General features: G+C 35.6%; 3 protein-coding genes across 6 annotated transcripts; all 3 read left to right on the top strand.

Moving 5' to 3' along the window:
• The first annotated feature begins 3215 nt into the window (after positions 1-3215).
• Positions 3216-10169, top strand: LOC110733527 (alpha-soluble NSF attachment protein 2-like). The gene is made up of 9 exons (XM_021913590.1): positions 3216-3580; positions 4145-4194; positions 4280-4352; positions 5517-5596; positions 5929-6080; positions 7380-7539; positions 7629-7676; positions 8520-8600; positions 9473-10169. The coding sequence occupies exons 1-9, from the start codon at positions 3436-3438 to the stop codon at positions 9551-9553; spliced, it is 870 nt and encodes a 289-aa protein (XP_021769282.1). The 5' UTR covers positions 3216-3435; the 3' UTR covers positions 9554-10169.
• Positions 10170-10921: 752 nt separating this feature from the next.
• Positions 10922-22222, top strand: LOC110733524. Of its 4 annotated transcripts, none has more exons than XM_021913587.1 (8): positions 10922-12222; positions 14909-15041; positions 15326-15768; positions 16717-16902; positions 17796-17903; positions 18455-18658; positions 18745-20585; positions 21381-22222. In XM_021913587.1, exons 2-8 carry the CDS (start codon positions 14966-14968, stop codon positions 21898-21900), a joined length of 3378 nt encoding a protein of 1125 aa, XP_021769279.1. In that variant the 5' UTR covers positions 10922-12222; positions 14909-14965; the 3' UTR covers positions 21901-22222. The 4 variants fall into 4 exon arrangements, with proteins under 4 accessions (XP_021769279.1, XP_021769277.1, XP_021769280.1 ...); XM_021913585.1 differs by having other exon boundaries at positions 10927-12222; positions 21348-22222; XM_021913588.1 differs by having other exon boundaries at positions 10928-12222; positions 18506-18658; positions 21348-22222.
• On the top strand, positions 12232-13815 carry LOC110733526. Its single transcript, XM_021913589.1, has one exon. The coding sequence runs from the start codon at positions 12669-12671 to the stop codon at positions 13617-13619; it is 951 nt and encodes a 316-aa protein (XP_021769281.1). The 5' UTR covers positions 12232-12668; the 3' UTR covers positions 13620-13815.
• Positions 22223-22442: the final 220 nt, after the last annotated feature.

Below are 22442 nucleotides of genomic sequence, written 5' to 3'. Positions count from 1 at the left end.
TATTTAAATAGTTAAATATATATACTCCTCGGGAACTTGATTGTAAATACAAATGTAACCCATTCTATGGTTTGTGATTCTTTTCGAGTATTCAAAACTACACTCTATATGGGGTTATCACCTCTTCTAATCTTAATCTTCAAATTCTCGTGATTTTTCACTTTCCTTATTTTCTTTGTGCAATAAATACAACTTTAAATATAAATTAACAGTTAAAAATGACAATAAAATCGAAAGTACTAGTAATGAAAATGACAAATAGCGTATTGAACCTTCTTGCTAAACCATAAATACAATTACTTGAAACATGAGAAGATACCTGATAAAAGTAAGAGTTTTGCGCCTAGATGACGACAATGATTAATGATAATAGCAATGAACTTTCGTGTGGTTAAGAAACGTAACACGACATGTAATTAACATAATATATAATGCAAAAACTTAGGCAAAGTGTGTTATTATTGGAAGGAAACATAAATATAGAGAATTGACATTATTGTTTGACTTAATTCTCATCTGTGTTTCGGCCCCATTTTGGGGCAATTGTGGATCAATAGAGGGTAAACCTAATCAAATGAACTGGCTCTTGATGGGCATGATTTGGGTCACTTATTTCCTCTTGTTTTTGTTTTATTCCATGCTTGATTTAGACCTCTTCTACTTCCACTTGTCCTCTTATTAATTATTATGCCTTATCAGACATGTCAGCTTGATCGTCGGTGTATAAATGTGATTTTAATAAGCTAAGATTGATTTAGTGGGAAATATTGTACTTTCCAACTTATTGAAAGTGAGGATCCTTTATCTTTTCCCCTCACATTTAAAGTATTTGACTCGCAAATATTGGACCAAAACAACAGTGTGTCTTGAGGGTCTGGTCATGGTTCTTCTTCTTACATTAAAAAAATAATTAATAAATAAGATATACATACGTATAATTTTTTTTTTTTTAATAAAACCGGTATACATCTTTGCAGGACACATATACATTATTTAATTGAAGAGAATATGTTTATTTAATAAAATAAAAAAAATCATATCATTGGTACGGAGTATGGAGTATTGTTTAACATGACATTAAATTTTTATTAACTAAATCAGAAAAATCCATTGAAATAAAAAAGATACGTGCTAGTATTGTGCAAATTAAAACTTATTTATTTAAAATACTTCGTATAAAGGATGATCACTACAAGAGCCGAATGCTAATTAATACGAGTAATTATAATCATCGAGTACAAAGTACTATGATAATATTGAGATGTGACTATGTGAGGTTGAATAGGTATTAGATTTGTTATTATAACATACGGAGCATATTATTTGAACGTATTACTTTATAGTTTAATTTAATTCAGTTTAGTTCAAAAGAACCGGTCAAATCCAATTGTTATTGCTTGACATTGGAGCCAATAACTTGTCATTTGCTGTCTCTGCTCGAACACCACATGACCCAAGGCCCCAAACAAACAACGTATCGTTTGGATTGGGTAACTTAATTCTGTATCGTATTATTGGGCCCAACTTAACTCAGCGCCATTTCCTCCTACCTACACTAAGTCCTGTCCACTTCGAAGTACTTACAAGTAGTACTCCCTCCGTGTTTTTTTTTTTTTTTTTTTTTTTTTTATAAGAGAGAAAAATGATAAAATAATTTGAGTGGGGTTTAAAGTAAGAGAGAAAAATAATAAAATATAACTTTATCAAATATAGAAGTGATGCATATAAAAAAAACACCCATAAAAGAAAAGTAATGCATATAAAAAAAACGGAGGGAGTACTCATTAAAGACTAAAGAGGGTAAAATAAACGACTTAGATCTCATTTTTTAAAGTTGTTCTCCTCTGCTCTGCTGAAATTCACAAAACAACAGGGTCTTAAAGGAGTTAAGGTTACAACTAATCTTTTACCTATAACATACTTTTGTAGGAAGAATCCACAATTATAATTACCTCTTTTTGCTCAATAAAATTCATTAACTTCTCTTATCGCTAGAAATAAATAGGTGATTAATAAAATGTGTTCAGAAAATATGGAAATTGCATTAGCTTGTACATTAACATGAGAATTGTAATGTACACATATTTAGGGATTATATTCTTGCAAGAAAATATTGGAATGAAGTAGGTGGGTCTATTGGAAATCGTGAATTTCGTTATTAAAAAAAAAAAAAACCTTTACTCTAGTTTATTGGATTAAGAAGAAAAAAAAAAATTGAAAATTGCCGATTTGAGCAAGAGTGAGAAGCTAAATGACTAGTTTTATTCAAGTATTTTTTATGACTAAACTTTTCGCTAGTTTTCTCTTCTTTTTTATTTTTTTCCCTCTCTCTAGATACCATAGATTGAATCATTGACGGCATATTGGCAAAATGGAGATTTTTTTTTTTTTTTTTTTGACAAATGGCAAAATGGAGAATTGAGAAAGTAATACTTCCTCCGTTCTGTTAATATTGCAACAATGAGCTTTATGCACTATTCACCACTCTTGATTGACCATACAATATGATTTATACGTTATGCAAAATATAGTCATGTGAGATTTTATTGGATTCGTCTTATAAAATAATTTCACAATATCAAATTTTTATAATTTTTACTCTTACACAATTATAGATATCTAGCATATAAAATATGCATTGGAATGCGTAATTTCCTCCTTGTTGCAATATTAATAGAACAGAGGAAGTATTTGTCACGTGAGTATGAGTGTTTAAAAATGTCCTCTTGATCTCATCTCACCATATGGATGTGTGAATTTATCTTGTTTGCTATAATGGAGTACTTTTGGCAATCAATATATGTCTAAATGATGAACAATAATGGAATAAACAGAATTGTGCAACATTTTGATTTAAAACTTAACTTATAAGGACAATAACGCTTGAAATCTTAAATAATTTTCTTCTTGTTCTCACTATATTGTATTTAATACTTACACAATCACTTGTTTTACAATAATCACGAAATACTTCAACAATCAAATGAATCAAGTCCAACTATCTTCAGTTTCATCCCATCCAAGTCGTTAGTACAAGATTAAATTATACGAATCAACTAAAAAAAAACTCAATCTTTCTACATGACATTTACCATTTTAAGTGCCGTAATAAAAATTAGATCAGATGCAACAAGAATTCCCAATCAAAGCGACCATTTCAACATATCATCATCTACTCTTCAATGCCACATCATTATAAGCACAACAAAAATATTCTTGTTGATTATACTTTTTAACAAAAATAAAATTCCATGCCCATAATTGCACCATACCTTTCGGGCTTTCGGCATTTCACAAAAAAAAAATCAGACATTTCACATTTGAAGTATTGAACACATCCTCATCCCACGCGCTGCCTGAAAAACAGAAAATCACCCACCGAAGAGAGAGAAACACAAAAACCAGGAGAGAGAAAAACTTGCAGAGAAAGCGAAAATGGGTGATCACATAGCACGAGGAGATGATTTCGAGAAGAAAGCCGAGAAAAAGCTTACTAGTTGGGGATTATTCAGCAACAAACACGAAGATGCTGCTGAATTGTTCGAAAAAGCCGCCAATTCTTACAAACTTGCCAAAGCATGTATGATTTCCTTCTTTTTCTGTTGTTTTATCAATCATTTTAGTTTATTATACAATCATTTGATTTCGATTGATCGATCGATGATTAATCTATCGAATTTTGATTTGTTTTGTTCGATTGTTGGATAGTTAGGGTTTATGGTTTGTTTGAGTGTGTTGAATCTGATTTTTTGTGATTGATTGTTGTTATCGGTGTTGTTTTAGTATTAGCATTGATTGAACAATAAAATTAATTTGGAAAAATTGATGTTCGTTTGTTTAAATCAGATGAATATGCGCATTTTTGTTGTTCGGCATTGAATTCTTGTTTTCTGGTATTCGTAGGGAAATAGATCTGATTTGTGATAAGGATCGATAAGTTTCCAATTGATTGAGGTTGAGACTAAGTACATTTTGAATTTTTGATGTGGTTGATTGAGACTGATCTTCAGAATTGTTGTTTTTGATCATTTGTGTTTTTGGTAGAGTGCACTAATTATCAATATCTGAAATAGGAAAGATGTGATTGATGATTGTATAGCGTGCTTAATAACGTGTTCTCGATGACGTTATTTATGATTTTCAGGGGATAAGGCTGGTGCTGCTTATCTTAAGTTGGCAAACTGTTATTTGAAGGTGAATATTGTTGCATAAGAGGAAATTTTTAATTTAAATTTACATGTATGTGGTTGTGATAATTGTTTTAATTTCGTGTATGCAGGTGGATAGCAAACATGAAGCTGCCAATGCTTATGCTGAGGCAGGTCATGCTTATAAGAAGACTTCATCCAAGGGTAATAATGAATTGTGAATTTGTGATGGTTGTCGAACAGTGCATGTTTATTGTTTTTCCATTTTCATATCTCCTTAGTGAAATAATTACTTCTTTTTTCAGTTACGTTTCCAACTACGTTATCAACATATAGAATCATACACTCACTCACTCACTCACACTAACAATTATCATTAAAGTGCCATTGGTTTTAGCTAGAAAATACCGACCTCAATATCAGGTTTAGTAATTGTATACACATTTGAGCACTTTAATTAAGCTTCAAGATGTATCATAATTGATCTCTGGAAAATATTTTCGTCTTTGCTCATCTTGCTAGTTTATGTAATTGGTAGTTTGGTACTATTTCATCAACTTTTAGGAAACTTTTTCCTTTTGGAGTTACATTTGTCTTCTATTGTCAAGCTATAGGTTTCTTTGTTGTCATTTTTATCATCGAAGATGAGTATGGAGAGGTATATAGACGCACGGGTGGAAATTTTAGCTAACCATTTAGTATAATATTTTGATGTATTGGAATTATATCTGATAGCTAATAAAATAATGATTGGAAGAGAAACTTGGTCGAATACTATGCTCAATGTTGTCGAAATCACTTGTGGTTGTCTGCATACCTTTTCTTTAAAGGGTTTTTTATACTACCTCCGTTTCATATTATTTGCAACGATTTGACCTCAAGTAGAGAGGAAAAATGTCTAATCGTTGCAAATAATATGAAACGGAGGTAGTAGAAAAAGTTGTATTTCTTCAAAGGCCTTATCTTTGTTGTAGGATAAGCTCTGGTGATGTTAGGAAATATCCTATTTGACCCAAGGCACTGGCAAAAATTGGTAAAATGTTTTAGGTTAATAGCTGTAATTGTTTCTGTAAATTAAAACTGCCTTGAATTGTCTGGAAGGAATGGCATTTGCAGTATTTGGTCATATGTGCTGGGAAACGTGGGACTGATTATCTGAGGTCTACATTTTGCCAAAACACATCCAGCTGAATTCCACATTGTTGTGTATTTTTTAATTTTTCTTATTGTCAAAATGATGCATATAGCAAATTATGTTTCTGGTAGAATTGCTAATTTTCCACTAGTTTTTGATATGTGGGCCTTTTGCGTTAAGTACCTACTTTTTGGCTGAGACGAGTGTTGTGTTTTGAATTTTATTCCTTGCAGAGGCTGTATCTTGCTTGGAGCAGGCTGTGAATAGCTTTCTTGAAATGGGAAGACTCAGCATGGCTGCAAGATACTGTAAGGTACGATTCATGTCTGTAAACTATATGGTTGTAAGTCAGTTTTTTCTCTATGTGGTTTATACTTGTATGTGAGTTAATCTCTTTCTGATACCTTGGTGGTGCTTCCTTTCAATATTCTCTTTAGCAAGTATCTACGTTATCATTAATCGGGTCACTTTTGAAGTTTAGATGACAGCCAGAAACTATTCCGCTTGTTATTTACTGAATTTTGAATCTGTACAGTATGAGTGACAAATAGCATAGGTTTTAGTGTTTTTTTTAAAAAAAATAAAAATGATTATTGACAGTTACAATAACACCATTGTCACTCAGGATTTATCTCTTGTGCACAGGAAATCGCAGAAATACATGAGACTGATGAGAATTTGGAGCAGGCTATAGCTTGGCATGAAAAAGCTGCTGATCTTTTTCAAAGTGAAGAGGTGACGACCTCTGCAAACCAGTGCAGACAAAAAGTTGCACAATATTCTGCACAGTTGGAACAGTATGCTTCTTCCCCTTCCATCTTGCATTTTTAACAATCAAGCATTTCCTGTTCTGCTCGCCATCTGGTCTAACTTTTCACTATATATGATGCTGTATGCATTGTCCAATAACCGAGGGATTGTCATGACACATGACATTAGTTATTTCTGATGGTGGATCCTTTTTATTTATTTATCGGTAGGAACATACATATGCTTTACTAAAAATGTTGTGTCAAAGCATTAATTGCTGGCTCTTCTGTCTGATCCACCTTGTATATTCATGCTTGAAGTTACTAAGTAGTGATATTACAACTTGATTGTTTATCCAACTCGAACCATGGAAAAATATAATTTGGTCTGTTTGTGGAACTTTAGAGCATTGGACAATAGGTACTTAAGTGTGATTTTTTGTGCGATAATTCTTATATGTTTGTCTGCATAGAAATGAATCAGAAACTTACTACAGTGATGTCCCGTGAGATTTAAATTTAATGGTTAAATCTGGAAAATTGTTTGTGGGCTATTCCCGCTGCAATTTAGCTTCTTATTTTGCTGAGTTGTGATGCAAACTGGTTCTTGTGTCTTGTACATTTTGGCTTAATTGGAGTAATTTTAACTTTTAAATTTTATCTAATGGGAGTATGTAATTTTGTGGTGATGCAATATCATATTATTAGGGTTCTTGAAATTATGGTTGAATGGAATTGCAGAATATTTTATTTTATTTTTAATTTCCTTTGCTGTGAGTTTCTGCTGGTCATGGGAGGATTTCTTGGAGACTATTGGTGTATTTACTGGAGCACAATCCTTTTTCTTACCTCTCTAAGCTGCATAAATCATTTGATTGCCAAAAACCAGAAGACATGCTGGGAGCCTTGGGTAAACAAAATTCTATTTGGCAAATATCAAAAGACATGTGGAACTATTGGTGTATTTACTGGCTGCACAATCCTTTTTCTTTTTCCTTTTTTGATGCCTCTGCCATTCTTCCTGGATCACGAACTAGTGGCTCTGCATGTGGTTTCTACATTTAGGAAAGCTCCTTAATAAAAAAAACTACTGGCAATTTGGACTTTGGAACTTAAATATGCTCTGGGGTTTTAACATAGTTTGTTTGACAGTATTTGATATGTATTTTCTGCGCTGTCCACCCTATCCCTACCACAGAAGTTTCTCTGCATTGTTTTTTTTGCCTGTCAGATGGACTTCTGAGCGTCCATTACCATTTTCATGCACTGTTTGCTTTCCTTTAGTGTGAAAGTAGGTACAGATTAATTAGTGACTTAGTGTATTCATGAACTAAATGGTTCATTTAGGTATCCGAAGGCGATTGAGATCTATGAAGACATAGGACGCCAATCTCTGAATAATTCATTGCTAAAATATGGAGTCAAAGGCCACCTTCTCAATGCTGGGCTTTGCCACCTTTGTAAGGGCGATGTTGTTTCAATAACCAATGCATTGGAAAAATATCAGGTTTTTTTTTCCTTCCCTATTTTATTAGAAACTTTGAAGTTCTGATTTCGTATTACAAAATTCTCATAACATCGTTCTTGAATTTTCAGGATCTGGATCCTACCTTTTCTGGTACTCGTGAATACAAATTGCTTTCGGTATGTCTCTTGTTTTCTATGCTCTGTTATCTAATGTTTTTCCGTTAAATTTTTTATTGACCCAAAAGAATGTATTTAAGGGAATAATTATTGCTTTTAAGTGTCTACTACATAATGTAATACCATTCAGGGAGATTTTTAAATTGGCGCAGTATCGACCTAAACTTGAATAAATTGCCATAAACGATTAAATTGCTAAACCAAATAACTGCCTCCTCTTTAGTTTTCTCATTTCCATCTCTTAATGCATCTTCAATTGTTGGCCAAATGATTTATATGTAGGACGTCTTCTAGATTCTTTTGCAATTTGAAGATACTTATACTCTCTTTATTAGGATTATTTTTTGTCACTTGTACTATTTCAAAATTTACCTGAAAAGTTTTCATAGTAGTAATGGTCTATGATTGTCTTTCCATAAATATCTTACTAAGATGAGTAATGGGAATAGTGGGCATTGAATAACTGCTATATTGGGTGTTTATTTAAAATTGTGTCGTGTCCAATACTCCTATGTATGTTGGGCTGGAAGGCCCTGTCTTCTTCAAATTATTGAACTTATTTTGATTTATTCCAGACAAGATACGTTGACACAAGTTAAGATTTTTAAAGAACATATAAATTCAGAAGAAGAGATAATTTCAGACCAAACAAGATTTTCAAATTCATATACAGGTTTCAGACAAAATGATTTCCACATCAGATTAGTTTACTAGTTTGAATAACAAGGAGCATTAGTATAATATGAAAAAAGTTCTGGATTGCATGAGCAGACTGACTAGATTACATTGTTATCTATGCTTTTGGACTCTGAAAGAGGTTTCTGGTTTGTTTTGTGTTTGCAGGGTTTGGCTTCTGCAATCGATGAGCAAGATGTTGCAAAATTTACGGATCTTGTTAAAGAGTTCGATAGCATGACCCCACTGGTATAAGTTTTGTTAAATAGATCAGTTCACTTACTGTTAATGTTCTTTTGAATGAAATGAAGATATGCATGGATCTTTTCCTGAAATTTAAACTGTCTGTTTATATATTGCCATGCAAATGTCATCCTACGATTTTTCACATACATGCATTTGTGTCCAGCTTTAGGGCAAGTAAACTCAAGTCAGAGACCTCAGAGTTTATGTTCTACTGGGTGGATATAATGACTTGGGGAGAGTCTGTTATACAATAGAGTGTAGGCTAGTTTCTACACTTTTCCTCATTGCTTCATTGGAGTTCTCTCTCCAAATAAGCAAAACAAATAGCCTTGGATGTACCTAGAGCTAGTATACCTTTGTCTTTGACAGAATATTTAAATGACTCTTGGCCTCTTGGGTTTATTGTCATCCGCTACTAGTTCTATTTTGTACGTGCAACATTGTTTTTAGTTTCCTACCTAAAATCCAAAATCCATTATACTAGTCATTCATTAGATTTAGAAGGATGTACTGCTGCAATTGCAGATATTGAAAATTTTGCTTAATAGGCTAATTAGTTTATAGTGTAATAGCAGTTTGGGGACAATCTATGCCCCTCAAAAAGTGTATACTGCTGTGCCAGCAATTCGTGAAGATTGTAACTGCTTTACTCCACCCCCCCCTCCCCCCTACCCCCTTGTTTTTCTTTGGTGAGATTGCTGCTCCCTTTGTTGTAGTCAATCTGTTGCTGGATAAGGCACATTAGTCTGATGTCAGCATATAGTTTATTAGTCTAGTGTCCGTTCTCAAGCTGTGAGTTAGATTTCTGTAATGTATTTGGGGCAATTTTTACCATGTGCATTGTTAAGATTGTTTTTTTGAACTTTGATGCATAGGACGCATGGAAGACTACCCTTCTTCTAAGAGTAAAGGAAAAACTGAAGGCCCAAGATAATGATGACGATGATCTTACATAAGAAATTTGATATGCTGTCAACTTTCGATTTGTTCCATTTGGATAAAAGTGCTGCCTTGATGTACAAATGTTCTTCAGTGACAGTTTAAGCATGGACTATGGCTTATGAGGATGTTTTCATGTTGGAGATGTGTTGATTTTGTATTTCTGATTGTATTTTTAGTCTGAGAGATAGAAGCAGGTTATCCTCGTTTTCCTGTGATGTTTTGCTTCTCATTATTGGTTATTAATGTGAAGGTGATTTTTTATAAGATGTCCAATATCAATGGCATAATGGTTTTGCTGTTGTCAATTCTAAACATTTGGCTGATGAAATATGAATAGTAGTGTGGGAGTTGTTATACCAAGATCATCGTGTGTGGAACCAGAATCGTGTCACAAACAAAGTATCAGATGTGCTAATTCACGGGTGTTGGGCCTGGCTGTGTACCGCCATCGGATTTTATTACGCTAGGAGGTTCACTAGATGAATGGTCCTTGGTTGCAGGCTTTTTATGATTGTCTTAGATGATCTGTAGTTCTTTCTCCGTTATGGTAGTTCTTTAAATTTCCTGTTTAGGATGTCACACAATATTTGTCAAGTTTTCAATAGCAAACAACAAAATCATTTCATGTTCCATTAAAGCCAATTTTTAACATTTTCAGGTAATCTAAATGGTGAGAAGCATCACAATTAATGATTCCAATTTTCATTGATAAAATTTGACATCTAATATGGGATGGAAGAAGTACTTACGAATCCAAGTTTTGCCCGAGGCAATTTATTGCTGAAATGACTTTAGTAACCAATCTCATCATGCCTTCAGCGGCTCAGCTTGGCAGCCTTGGCTTCACATTATGTTTATGTTTATGCTAATAAATGGAAATATTTCTGAATGAAACATAACATTAGTTCAATTACGAGTATAATTTATATTTCGCACATGACACACCCTCCTAGTCTCTAGTAGTTCAATTTTTTAGCATTCTAGTAAAACGTTGTTGGTACAAAGACCACTAACTACTCCATACTAAATTGTGTTCGATTGTCATTTTATAACAAAACTGCTAGTAATTGACTTCACTACACCTAAAATTTTGTAGTGAAATTCAATTTCCCTCGCAATTTGAATGAAAGAGTTTGTTTTTGCTTAAAAGGGGAGTATTTAGGGCCTTTTTTCATAGACTGAACTGAGCTGAAGTGAATTGAAATAAAATGAAATAAATACGGAGTATTTTATAAGAGAAGGATATTAGAAGCTGAACTGAACTGAAAATAAAAGTACGAGAACAGACCCTTATTATTGGAAAAATTGCCCGGAATAATCCCATCTTTGGTCCGTCCGCCAAAAATAATCCCACCTTTGCATTATTTTTAAATAATCCGACCTTTATATTCTCTTCGCTCCCAATGGTCCCAACCGGTCAACTAACCTGTTATAACAAGTTGCACTGACACGTGTTGGCGACAATTGGTCTAAAAATTAACAAAAGTTTTTTTTTTAAAAAAAGTTAGAAAAAATTAATTAATTATTTCAAAAATCCCCACCAGCTTCTCTCAAAAAAAAAAATCCTCACCAGCAAAACCTACCCTCCCCGTCGCTGTTCCTGCCGACGAGCTGCAGGATTCCATTGTTCCACAGCATCGACGACCGCCAACAAGCTCTCCTGCAGCGCCGAGCCGCCGACCACCCAGAAGCTCTCTCGCCGACGCCCTCCTTCCCTTCCCCCTCCCACGAACCTCCCTCCCCACCGCCACGAAACCCAGTAAAAACTATCCCCCAACCTTTAAAATCCTTTCTCTGTCCCGATCCCAGCCCCCTTCCCCTTCCCCAATCCCTTTTCCGGCTACCTCCCCTTCCCCACGCTCTGAATTCGACCCTTATCCCCTTCCAACTTCTCGATTTTGGCCCTTCTCCTCTTCGCACATCTTGATTTCGTTAGTGGTTGTGGTGGGTAAAAGGGTAGGGGAGGGTTGGAGAGCAGCTCCGAGTAGGGGAATGGCGCGGCGCGGCGAGTCTGGCTGCTCTGGGCCTCGTCTGGCTGGTGGCAGGGCGGCGAGTTGGCTGAGGTTGCGGTGGGGCTAGGGTTAATTGTAGGTTTTTTTTTTTTTTTTTTGTAAAATTATTAAAATAAATAATTAATGTTAATTATTAATAATCCATTCTTAAAACAAAATTAAATAGAAAATTATTTTTTTGATCAATCACGTGATGACACGTGTAAATTAAACTTAATTAAAAAGTCTCTAGGACCATTAGGAGCGAAGTGGATATAAAAGTCGGATTATTTAAAAATAATCTGGGATTATTTTGGACGGACGGGCCAAAGTGGGATTATTCCGGGTAATTTTTCCCTTATTATTTACTGCTTCTCCTATTTTTCCTAACATTTTAAGAGGGAGAAAACTCGCATCACGACGAAAGAGAAGCACTACGACGACGGCGGAAAACGCTACTCGGCGGAGAAGCGAAGAAGCTCCCGGAAAAAATCGCCGGCCATGGCGAGGGCATGTAACTTAACAGTATCTAACATACTTGACGTTCGCATCGAACAACACATTGATTCTTCTTTAATCTATTCTCTTCATTAGCTCAACCACCATTTTTACTCCCAATTTTCATTTTCTCTCTCACAAATTCATGTTTGGTGAAACCCTAAAACTTCATTCTACAGCTTTTCTGCTTAGAGGTTAGCAACTAAATCAAGTTTATTTATTTCGTTAATTATTTTTGGTTTATTTTTTTGTTTTTGTGATTTCTGTTGTTAATTTTACCCACATGCTTATTCTAATTATTGAATTATGATTAATTTTGTGAAAACATTAAGCTTGAACCCTAGTTCTGAATTGGAGTGATTGATGATTTACAAAGGGTTTTTGCCTTTTTGGGGGAGTGGCAATAGTGGGAAATAGATCAGGGAATTATGGGTATTGTTGTCTTAATTTGTAAACTATAATATTAATTTGTGGGGCAAAAAAACCCAAAATTGCAAAGCTAGGAATTCTACGTGTACAATTGTGGGCTTTGAAAATTTTTAGGAGGAATTAGGATTTTTGGAATTGAATTCATAGTACCAGTGAAGGGTCTTACCACTAAGGCAATCATTGAACAATTGCTTAGTGAAGTGAAGCATATATGGCAGTAGCTTCACCCTTGCAATGGTCTTGGCCACATAAACCTCAGAATCCACAATTGTATTCGAAACCCCGGTTGCTTTCTAATGTTCCTCGGTGTGTCCCTGTTGTAACTCCGGTCACTTCTTTGGAAGCGCCTCGCCCTGCTGTAATACTCCCTGGTCTGGGGAATAATTCAGGGGATTACCAGAGGCTGCAGGTCAGCTTAGAGGAATATGGGGTTAAAAGTGTGGTTGTTAGAGTTTCGAGGTTGGATTGGTTTAGGAATGCGGCGGGTTTAGCAGACCCTAGTTACTGGAAGGGTACACTTCGTCCTCGTCCTGTTTTAGACTGGTACCTTTATAGGGTAGATGAGGCTGTAAATGAAGCCAAGGAGATTGCTCAGGGTAGGCCGCTCTCTTTGATTGGACATTCGGCGGGAGGATGGCTTGCTCGTGTTTATATGGAGGAATTTGGGAAGTCTGATATCTCCTTGCTTTTGACACTTGGAACTCCACATTTGCCGCCTCCAAAAGGAGTGTCTGGTGTTATTGATCAAACGAGGGGGCTATTGTATTATGTTAAAGATCATTGTGCTAAAGCTGTGTATACTCCTGAACTAAAGTATGTATGCATTGCTGGAAGGTATATCCAAGGAGCTCCAGTATTTGGAAATTCTTATGAAATCGAGGATGCATCCCAAGCAGCTGCAGTCGTGAATGTATCTGAGTCAGCTTCGGATACTGTGACATTTCGAGCTCGCTTTGTTGGTCAGGGTTACAAGCAAGTGTGTGGGCAGGCAGTTGTATGGGGTGATGGAGTTGTTCCAGAGGTATCTGCTCATTTAGAAGGTGCTCTTAATATAAGCTTGGATGGAGTATATCACTCCCCTGTTGGTTCAGATGATATCTCAAGACCCTGGTATGGCTCGCCTGAAGTCATTAAGAAATGGATAAACCATCTCCTAGATTGACCAGATGTGAGTGCTTTAACAAAGAGATGAATGTAAAATGAGCTTAACTAGTTAGCGCTCTTGCAATAATGTTGCTGTCTGGCCTGTCTCATAGCAGCAAGGATTCATAGATTCATTCATCAATTAGCTTTTATTCGTATCCACTATGTATTGAATGTAGAAGAAATCAACTAAATGGAGGCTCACCTTTTTTTTTTCTTTTCTTTTCTCTTTTGGATGATTTGTTCACAAGAACTGACAGAAAAATTTCATAACACTATGGATTGTCTAAGTCTTGTATAGGCCCTGTTTTGCGCACCGTGTTTTCATTTTCAGGAAGAGTAAGTTGAGAAAAAATAACGGCTACCCAAATTCAACCTAAAACTAGAATAAATTCTAATATGTCGTATAGTAAAACATAGGTGAAAAGCACGCAGCTATAATGCTTGCAAAGGTTTATAAACTTATAATATTGTAACTAAGTTTTTTCTTTCTTTCTTTATTTATTTTTTTAAAAACTTTTGTTTGATTTTCTCTCCAGCTCCCAACCCTCCTTTCTCCAGTATACTCTCTTAAGTGAATTTTTTTTCTCTCCTACATTCCATCTGATTCCCAAATCCTACTCCTAATTCTCTCTCGAATTGTTTAACTCCCCATATCTATCAACACACCACATATGGGATGGCCCGCTATTGAATCTGTTTTTTACAAGAATCATTTTTATAAATAATTGATGGCAGGTCCTAGCCTGGCTTGTTATGTTAGTGGGTGGACACATAAAAAATAAATGCAGGCAAACTCTAGAATCCCTCATTGAGTAATGAAATTTGAGTGAGCTTTTTATTAGGCTTGTCCTGGGCAAAAATTCTGCTGTAAACTCTGATGTTCTTTGCCTGGTATATCTGCCAATTCTTAATGTAATTTCTGTATCAAGTATGAAGTTTGTTATTATTATGTGTTACTGCAGATTTTTTTTTTGGGCATGCTTGTTCAAATCTTTGTTCTTGTCACTGTGTTTGAGAGCCTGTGAGAGCCCCTTTCTTTGATTAATTAAATTGCTTTACTTGGTATACTCACATGTAGTGGGACTGGGCCAGCTGTAAATATATATATATATATATTTTTTCTCCTTCCTAAGAACTTTAGTGTTTCTTTGTTTTCTTCCAGTTCCAGATTATGTTAATTTGACAACCTCCACAACTGGGAACTTTGAATAATAGAATCAGCCTCAAATTGCTACCCGACAGTCCCTGTAATGAATTTCAGAGCATACAGGATTATAATTATTTGCTTATCTTGTATTTTTGCAGAATTTTGAATCTTTGGTAGAGGCAGCTTCAAAATTTCGGTCAACATTAAGGGATTGAATGGAGAAAATTTCTGCTACACTTGCTATGGGCTGGAGCATTGAACTTGAAAAAGGCCTTCGGTCCAGAAAACCAGGTAAATAATCATTATATAGGTTTAGATATTTATGTGGATATTGCATATAAAGGCATGCCTGTTTGTGGATAAAATGTATCTTGGCGGCTGGCGCATTGTATGCTTGTAGCCTTGTATGTGGATCTGACAGAAGTCTTGGCATGTCTAACGAGTAATATCACAATAGCTTCTGAGAATGAAAATTGTTGGTTGAATGTAAATTCTGATTTTCTCATTTAGAGGCCATAATGGGTATGATTTGTTGTAGAGAAAATTCATCTGTTGGCTTATACTCATCTTTTCAGGTAATCCTATTGAATCAATAAACCTGATTGGTCCTCGGCTAAAGCAGTGGAGTACAGAGCCACAACCCACTTTAGCTATGTATAACCTGTTCAGCTTAGTTCCTGGGGAAGATAGACTTTTTGCAGATGCGATTCTCCTCAGGCTTGCAGACACGTTTGTATCCGGGGACAGAGACATGAAGAATTCTGTCGTTAGAGTGTTCTTGTCAATTTTGAGGCACTGCAAGAGGAAATATGGACAAGCACTTGGATTCTTTTCAAACATGGACGAGGATAACAAAATGGAATATTTGAGACGAGTTAAAGTGGTTCTTACTGATGAGAGTGTTGAGTCCAGAGCATTAGCTTTAATTTTGCTTGGGTGTTGTGCTGAGCTTGCTAAAGATGTTGCTGAAATGCGACATGCAATACTATCTGCTTTGTATTCTTGTCATGTTTTGGAGGTGAGGACCTGGTCTGGTTAGCAATTTAGCATCTTCTATGCTGTCTGTTGTTTATTTGGATTTAACCTTGTTTTCTGGTTACTACTTAATATTATTGTCTTTGCATCTGGTTATAATTTAACTTGCAAGTAAGAACTTGTGTAATCTGATATATTGACAATATGAAACCTGCTATAACAACCCAAATTTTATTAAGTTTTTCTTTTCAATCCTGACCTGGCCCCTTCAGGTTGGTGAGATTAATTTGGCAAACATCTATTTTTCACCATTTGAGAGTACTCTTTTATATATGGGCTAATGTTTGTACTAGTCTTGTCACTCCTGTGCTATTAAGAATAGAACATTATTAAATGCCAGGATCAACCCCCTTTCCCCCCCCCCCCCCCCCTATCATGTGTTGCTCTGCACATCCCCTTTTTCCTCCTGTCATGTGTTGCTCTGCACATTAATAGTTTGATGCACTGTACAAACTTCTGGATTGTGAAAGTCATGTTTTGTTGCATTTCTTGGTGAAACTTCTGACTGTTGTTGCCTCTAGTAATTGCACTTTTGCCATCAAATTCGGTAGATTTCCGCCACCACCCTTTAGGATCTTGCCACTGGAGGGTCTATGGTGACACTTAATTTTGATAAGCAAGCTGAGAAGCAAGAGTTAATGAAATGTCTGAAATAATTGAAGAAATACAACAATACAAAGCCTTAGACCCAAAATGATTTGGGGTCGGCTTACATAATTGAAGAAATATTTTGTTTGCCTGATGAAACCAATATAAAATACCCTGATCAATTTTAGGACACCTCCATGGCCAACTTGTCGCCATACTCTTCTCTCTTGCAGAATGCCCATGTGTTGGCGACTGTGCAATTTTCATAGCCCAAAATACGTACTTTTCAATATTGTAGACAATTAGTCCCAGCTGATATATTATTGTGCTTATTTCTTTACAGGTCAAGGCGTCACTGTTTGCAGCTAAATACTTGTCAGAAATATCAGATGACTTTGGATTTGTTTTCTTGGAGAATCTGCTCAAACTCATAAATTCACCAAAAACCTTGCCAGCTCTAAAAATTGCCGGAGCACGAACTTTTCGTAAAATGGGATGCTCAGTTTTACTTGCGATGAAATCATACAAGGTCTTTTTACTTATATTCACTTTTTTTTATTGCTTTTTAATTAATGTGCCTTTTCTCTCTTTAATGCCTACATTTACCCAATATACAAGGTCTTTTTATTTATATGTTTTTTTTTGCTTCCCACCAATCATTCCATGCTGTCATAAATATTCTTATACACGTACGTGAAAGGATCTGCTATTGGACAACATACTGAAAACAGTTTATGCTAATTGTAGTGAAAGATGCTATGCATTCTTGCCCTGTTTTGACTCTAGACTTGTTGACGATTAGGTTGTGACATTGGGACCTCTTCAGACCATGCCTACAATGAGAATTATGCTAGGTTGTTGTCCTTGTTGAAAAGAATGTTACCATTGAAATGTGCTGATAATGTCTCAAACTCACATGGAATAGTTGCTCTTTAAGAGGGAACAAGTGAAGAAGGCATTCTCTATGTATGCATAAACTGTAACTGCTTGGCCAACTCAACAAATGGACTCTTAAGTACATTGTACAGAGTATATAATAAGCTGTGCTGTAACTCGCCATATTGTACTGTACCACATCACAACATTGATACAATGCCTTTGGTAGGGTCTTTCAGTTAAAAAGGATTCAAAACTGTTTTAGTAGATATTGGTCAACCATTATATGTGCCCTAACTTTTATTTTCTCACAACTTCAACTGAAAGTAGTGTAGTTTTTTCAATGACTTTGTTAATTGTTTCCTTTTTAGAATCTCAGACAACGCTTTATTAATAAGTTTGCAACTTGCAGTTTTGTCTGTCAAAACATTTGATATAGTTATTTGTATCATTATTGCAGCTACATATTGATGGGGCTTCTGATTCTCTAGAAATTCTAGAGCAATGTGGCTGTATGATCAAGCTGTTTACTGTTGATTAATGCAGGCTGGTGCTGAACTTATAAGAAAAACTTTAGAAGAGGATATTTTGGCCACTATGTTGATCTCTCTCACGAAACTTTCTTTGAAAACATCCGTTCTAATCACTGATCAGGTAAACAGTCAACGTTCTGATGGCAATCTTATTATATGTACCATCTTATAGTTACTTTGTCATTGAATTCTTGACAACTTATGATCCTTGAATTTTTTGAGTTATAGGCATCACTTGATGAAGGCAGCTAACTTCTTTAGGTTTGGTAGACCTTCTATTGATGTTTTATGCCATCGTAAAGATTACAATATCATATTATTGATCCTTCTCTTGTTTGTGGTCGTGAAGAGCCTGCTAGGTTGGCTACATGAATTAAAGAGCTGTATATCTGTGCTTCATTTTGTACCACATTTCCGAATAATCTCTGTTATTACTTTTATAAGCTATATGAGAAAAAAAATCTTCTTTCTTGTAGTCATAGTTGTAACTAAACATGGGCAATGCACCAGTTCATGCTTTATCTTGGCTGTGTAATCACTAGTTCCTGAAGCTTGTTTTTACTCCATTGCCTAACTTATCAGTCCTCCCCTTTGATATGCTTGTGACATGTAACTGCTATATTGAGGTTTAATCACATTTTCTTGACCCTCTCCCCCCTGGCTTCTGTTCAGGTAGGCTTGCTTAGTTCAATTCTTGTTCAGAAAACAAGTTTACGTTTGCAGGGTATAGTGCTTAGATGCATGCGTTATATTGGAGAGCAAGCAGCATGCTTTCTACCTGTTAGTGCTTTTCCATTTCAGAATTTGTTCAGAATGCTTGATGAACCAAATCTGCCTTCTGCTTTGCATTGTGAAGTGTTGCATATTTTCCTCAAGGTAATTTTGTTGACTCAATTTGATTGAGTGATCTATGTACGTGCTTAGATATCTTCATTATCTTGATTCTATTGCATTACTTGCAGATGCTTTCATATGGGATGCTTGATATGCTTTTAATTGATGTTGATGAGTTCAAAAAGCTATTGAAGTATGTTGAGGATGCTACTCGATCCCCAATACCTTCTGTAAGATTCTTAGCTTTTCAAATCTTAGTAAGTATATCTGATAAGCTGAAGGGAAGAGATGAGCTAATGTTGGAGTTTAATCCTATTACTTATCCCTCTGGAGTTGTCTCAGTTATCAGTGATCAGATAACTGTATTGGTGCGGCTGGTGTTAGATGGGACCTCTAACTGTCAAGTAGAGCAAGAACTAGGAAGCATGCTCAAATTGCTACTTTTATTGGTTGAGAATCATTCAGAATTAGGTGATTTCATAGTGGATAAACTACACTTTATTATCAAGAATATGGCAGAATTGCAAAACATACCTTTGTCTGCAATACAGAATCCTGAGGTACACAAAGTTGTTAATACAAGAGCAAAACAAAGTTGCTCTATGCATGTGTTGATGTTTTACGTCTACAGATTTTTGGTGGCTTTCCTGGAAACTCTGGAGGATTCGTGTGCTATGACAAATGAAATATCTTGCAAATTGAAACTAATGGTGTCCTTTATTTGTGACAACAATTTATTTGATTGTTCTACCCACACATTCTTTGCCCTTCTTCTGCATGCCCTTGTCAACTGGAACCATTTCATGCCTGAGGATAAGTCAGGCAATTCTGTTCAAAGACTGAATGGGTCTCCCAGTAAATTGGTTGAAAGTGATGCAATTATCTATGTATGTGCAACAAACATGCTCACAGGAGGATATAATTGGTGTGCTTACAAAGCTGGAAGATATGCATCTTGTAAGGGAGGATGGGATGTGGCAAGTTTTATATTTCAACATCTGGAAGCAAAGGTTCAGTCTGAACTTTGCAGCCAGTGGTTAAAATTCTTAGTTAAGTTTTCCCGTTCTGAGAAGAATGTCAAGGTGCTGCTTCAGAAAGGATCTTGCTGTTTGCCTCTGGACCATGTCTTGGTGCCATTGACTGTGGATGGGTACATTGAAAAACTTATAAATGCGTTTGATGATACTTGTTCATCTGTCAAGATTTTGGAAGCCATTTCTTTACAAACGCAAACCCTTTGTTTCCAAAGGTGGTTCATGGCATTGAGACAGAAGGTTCTACTTGTAATGGTGGATATGATGAAACTCTTAAATGATTATCTATTTCCCAAGGCAGGCCTCGAGAGTAGTAGGCACGGGGAAAGTGATTTTACTGATGGCCAACCTATTGTTCAAAAGATGAAAGACATGATGTCTTCTTTGGTTCGAGTATCTGCAAAACTAGCTAGTATGGCAAAGGAATATGATATGATTTCCTCGTCTTTTGTTGACTTAGACTCCAGAAGCTTCAAACAAATTTCAGCCCTTGCATTTGGTTGTTCAGCGTTGGCCTTCTGCACAGAGTTCATCAATTTGATTCCTAATTCACCTGATTTTGTTGATCTGACAAAAGAATCAGGTTATTGCCAGAGTGTCATCATAAAAGACTTAGCTGTGCGATTGTGGCATACGGACTTGGAGATGTGTAAAAATCTCATGTCACTCTTAAAAGAATGTCAGATGCCTGAGAGATTTTTGCATTTTCTGTCTGGACATGGGATACCAAAAGTTAATCATGTCTCAGAAGATCTTCTTACATTGTGCAGATCTAGTGTTAGGCGATTAATGAAATTGCAAAATGAGTGCATGAGTGCAGAAGACGAGGATACAATGTGGCAAGCTTATAAGGATCGTATGCAACTCCTGTTGAATATAGTTGAAGCATGGATGCATATACCTTTCCGGGTTCCCAAGTATTTTTTCAGACTAAGGTATGATGGTGCTGCATTTTGATTTGATATATAATTTATATCTTGTTACATCTATATTGATTGATGGCTGATAATTGATGTTATAATGGTAATCTGTGATTATTGTTTTAGACCTGTTGAATGTTTCTTTCACTGTGATCCTTCACTTAAGACTTAAGAGTATTTAAATGCCTTTTCCAATTATAATGACACTGATGAATTGAATTACTAGAGCTGTTGTGAAGCATTACTTAGGTTCACACTATCATGAAATGCAGGATTAGACCTATGGGATAGGATTATGAAGCATCACATTATATTTACTGTAATATTCGAACTTATAGGGCATTAGGATTGTGTTGGACTGTTGATTTATTCAATTGTTCACAAAGAGGCATAATTGATTTATTGTGTTTCAATAGCAATGGTGGAAGATAATGAAGGGCAAGGAAGGAGAGGGAAAAGTGGGCTTATGGGTTAAATATTTGGTTTATTAAAATCTGACCTCAAATTGGCAATCTCCATTTCCCTCGCTTTTTCAACCCATACTAAAATTTTAGGAAAAAAGTTTCATCACTCTCCCTCGATTCCTTACATTCCCTTTTTTTTTTTTTTTTCCAATTTTCGCTTCCAAACGCATTGTTAGCTGACATGCGTGTTCTGGACTAATGCATTATATACCAATTGTTGCTGTGAAATCATTTTTTTTTTTTTTCATTTTTTTAAAAAGTTTATCCCTAGACAAATCTATCTTTTCAAAAATTAAATTGACTTATATTTCAGGCCTACTGTGGGTTCTTTGCTTATTTCTACAAGTGCTGGTAGTAGAAAAGAAAATGAGATTTGTGTCTCTCGGGGATCCCAACTAGCTCTCAATCTATGTATTCAGCTTAAGAATGTGACATCAGATGTCTGCTCAAGATTCTCCAAGGTCCATTGCATCCTTTCATGTAAAACATCATCTTTGGGGACAAGATGTAATAGACAGCCCAGTGGAAAAGGGTGGACAAGCTATCAAGAATCGGAAACAGGTGCTTTGATAGAACTGAATAAGAAATTGCAGTGCGATATCTTGAAGCAGACCAGAGAATTCTTGAATTGTGGGGATGATCAAAGTGACAGTGAGACAGTGGAGACGTGTGTATGTTTCGAAACAAATGGCTCAGCACAAGGGTTCTCGACTTGCCTGCTGGATGTTTCTGCCTTTTCTGTTGGTTCCTACAGAATTAATTGGCTTAGTGGGGGTGTTGACCATCAAGGAGCTTATTGGAGCTTCCTGCCACTAAGTCCCTGTCCTCAGTTCAGTGTGACAGAATCATCTTCTGAAAGGTGGTGATGTATTTATTTTTACCGGGCATGTAGAGGCTAGTTTAGTTTAGATGGTGTATAATTTTGTTGCGAATGGAAACGCCATCATATCATCTCCGATGATGTTGTACAGTTTTGGCATTTAGGTTTAAATTCACTTGAACATCAGACTTTCATCTTAAGAAGATTCAATTGTCAGATGTGACCTGTGCTCTTCATATTTTCTAGGGAGTTGTTCAGCTTTGATGTGAAAGAAACCTAGCGTCGCTACTCACTATTTTTCTTATCTATTATCCCTAATTTATTGTATTCATCTTTAGAATCAAGAAATTATACAAGTGTAAAAAAAATATGCGTCTTTTATTTTCGTCACAACTTGTAACAATTTAAATCCTAAATTTTCTTACTATTATGGACGCGTTATACAAGTACGAGTAAATAAAATCTTGGGAGACTAATATAATGCTCAACCAAACAACACACACATGAAACAAAGATCACAACTAATTTAAAATAAAAGGTGTGTATTAGATTGAAAGATAGGGTCAACCTACTTTGATGATGAAAATG

This window comes from Chenopodium quinoa, unplaced genomic scaffold (genome assembly GCF_001683475.1).
Source record: "Chenopodium quinoa cultivar QQ74 unplaced genomic scaffold, ASM168347v1, whole genome shotgun sequence".
Lineage (NCBI taxonomy): Eukaryota > Viridiplantae > Streptophyta > Magnoliopsida > Caryophyllales > Amaranthaceae > Chenopodium > Chenopodium quinoa.
The sequence above is the reverse complement of the archived record's forward strand: the minus strand, read 5'-3'. Positions and strand labels throughout refer to the sequence as shown.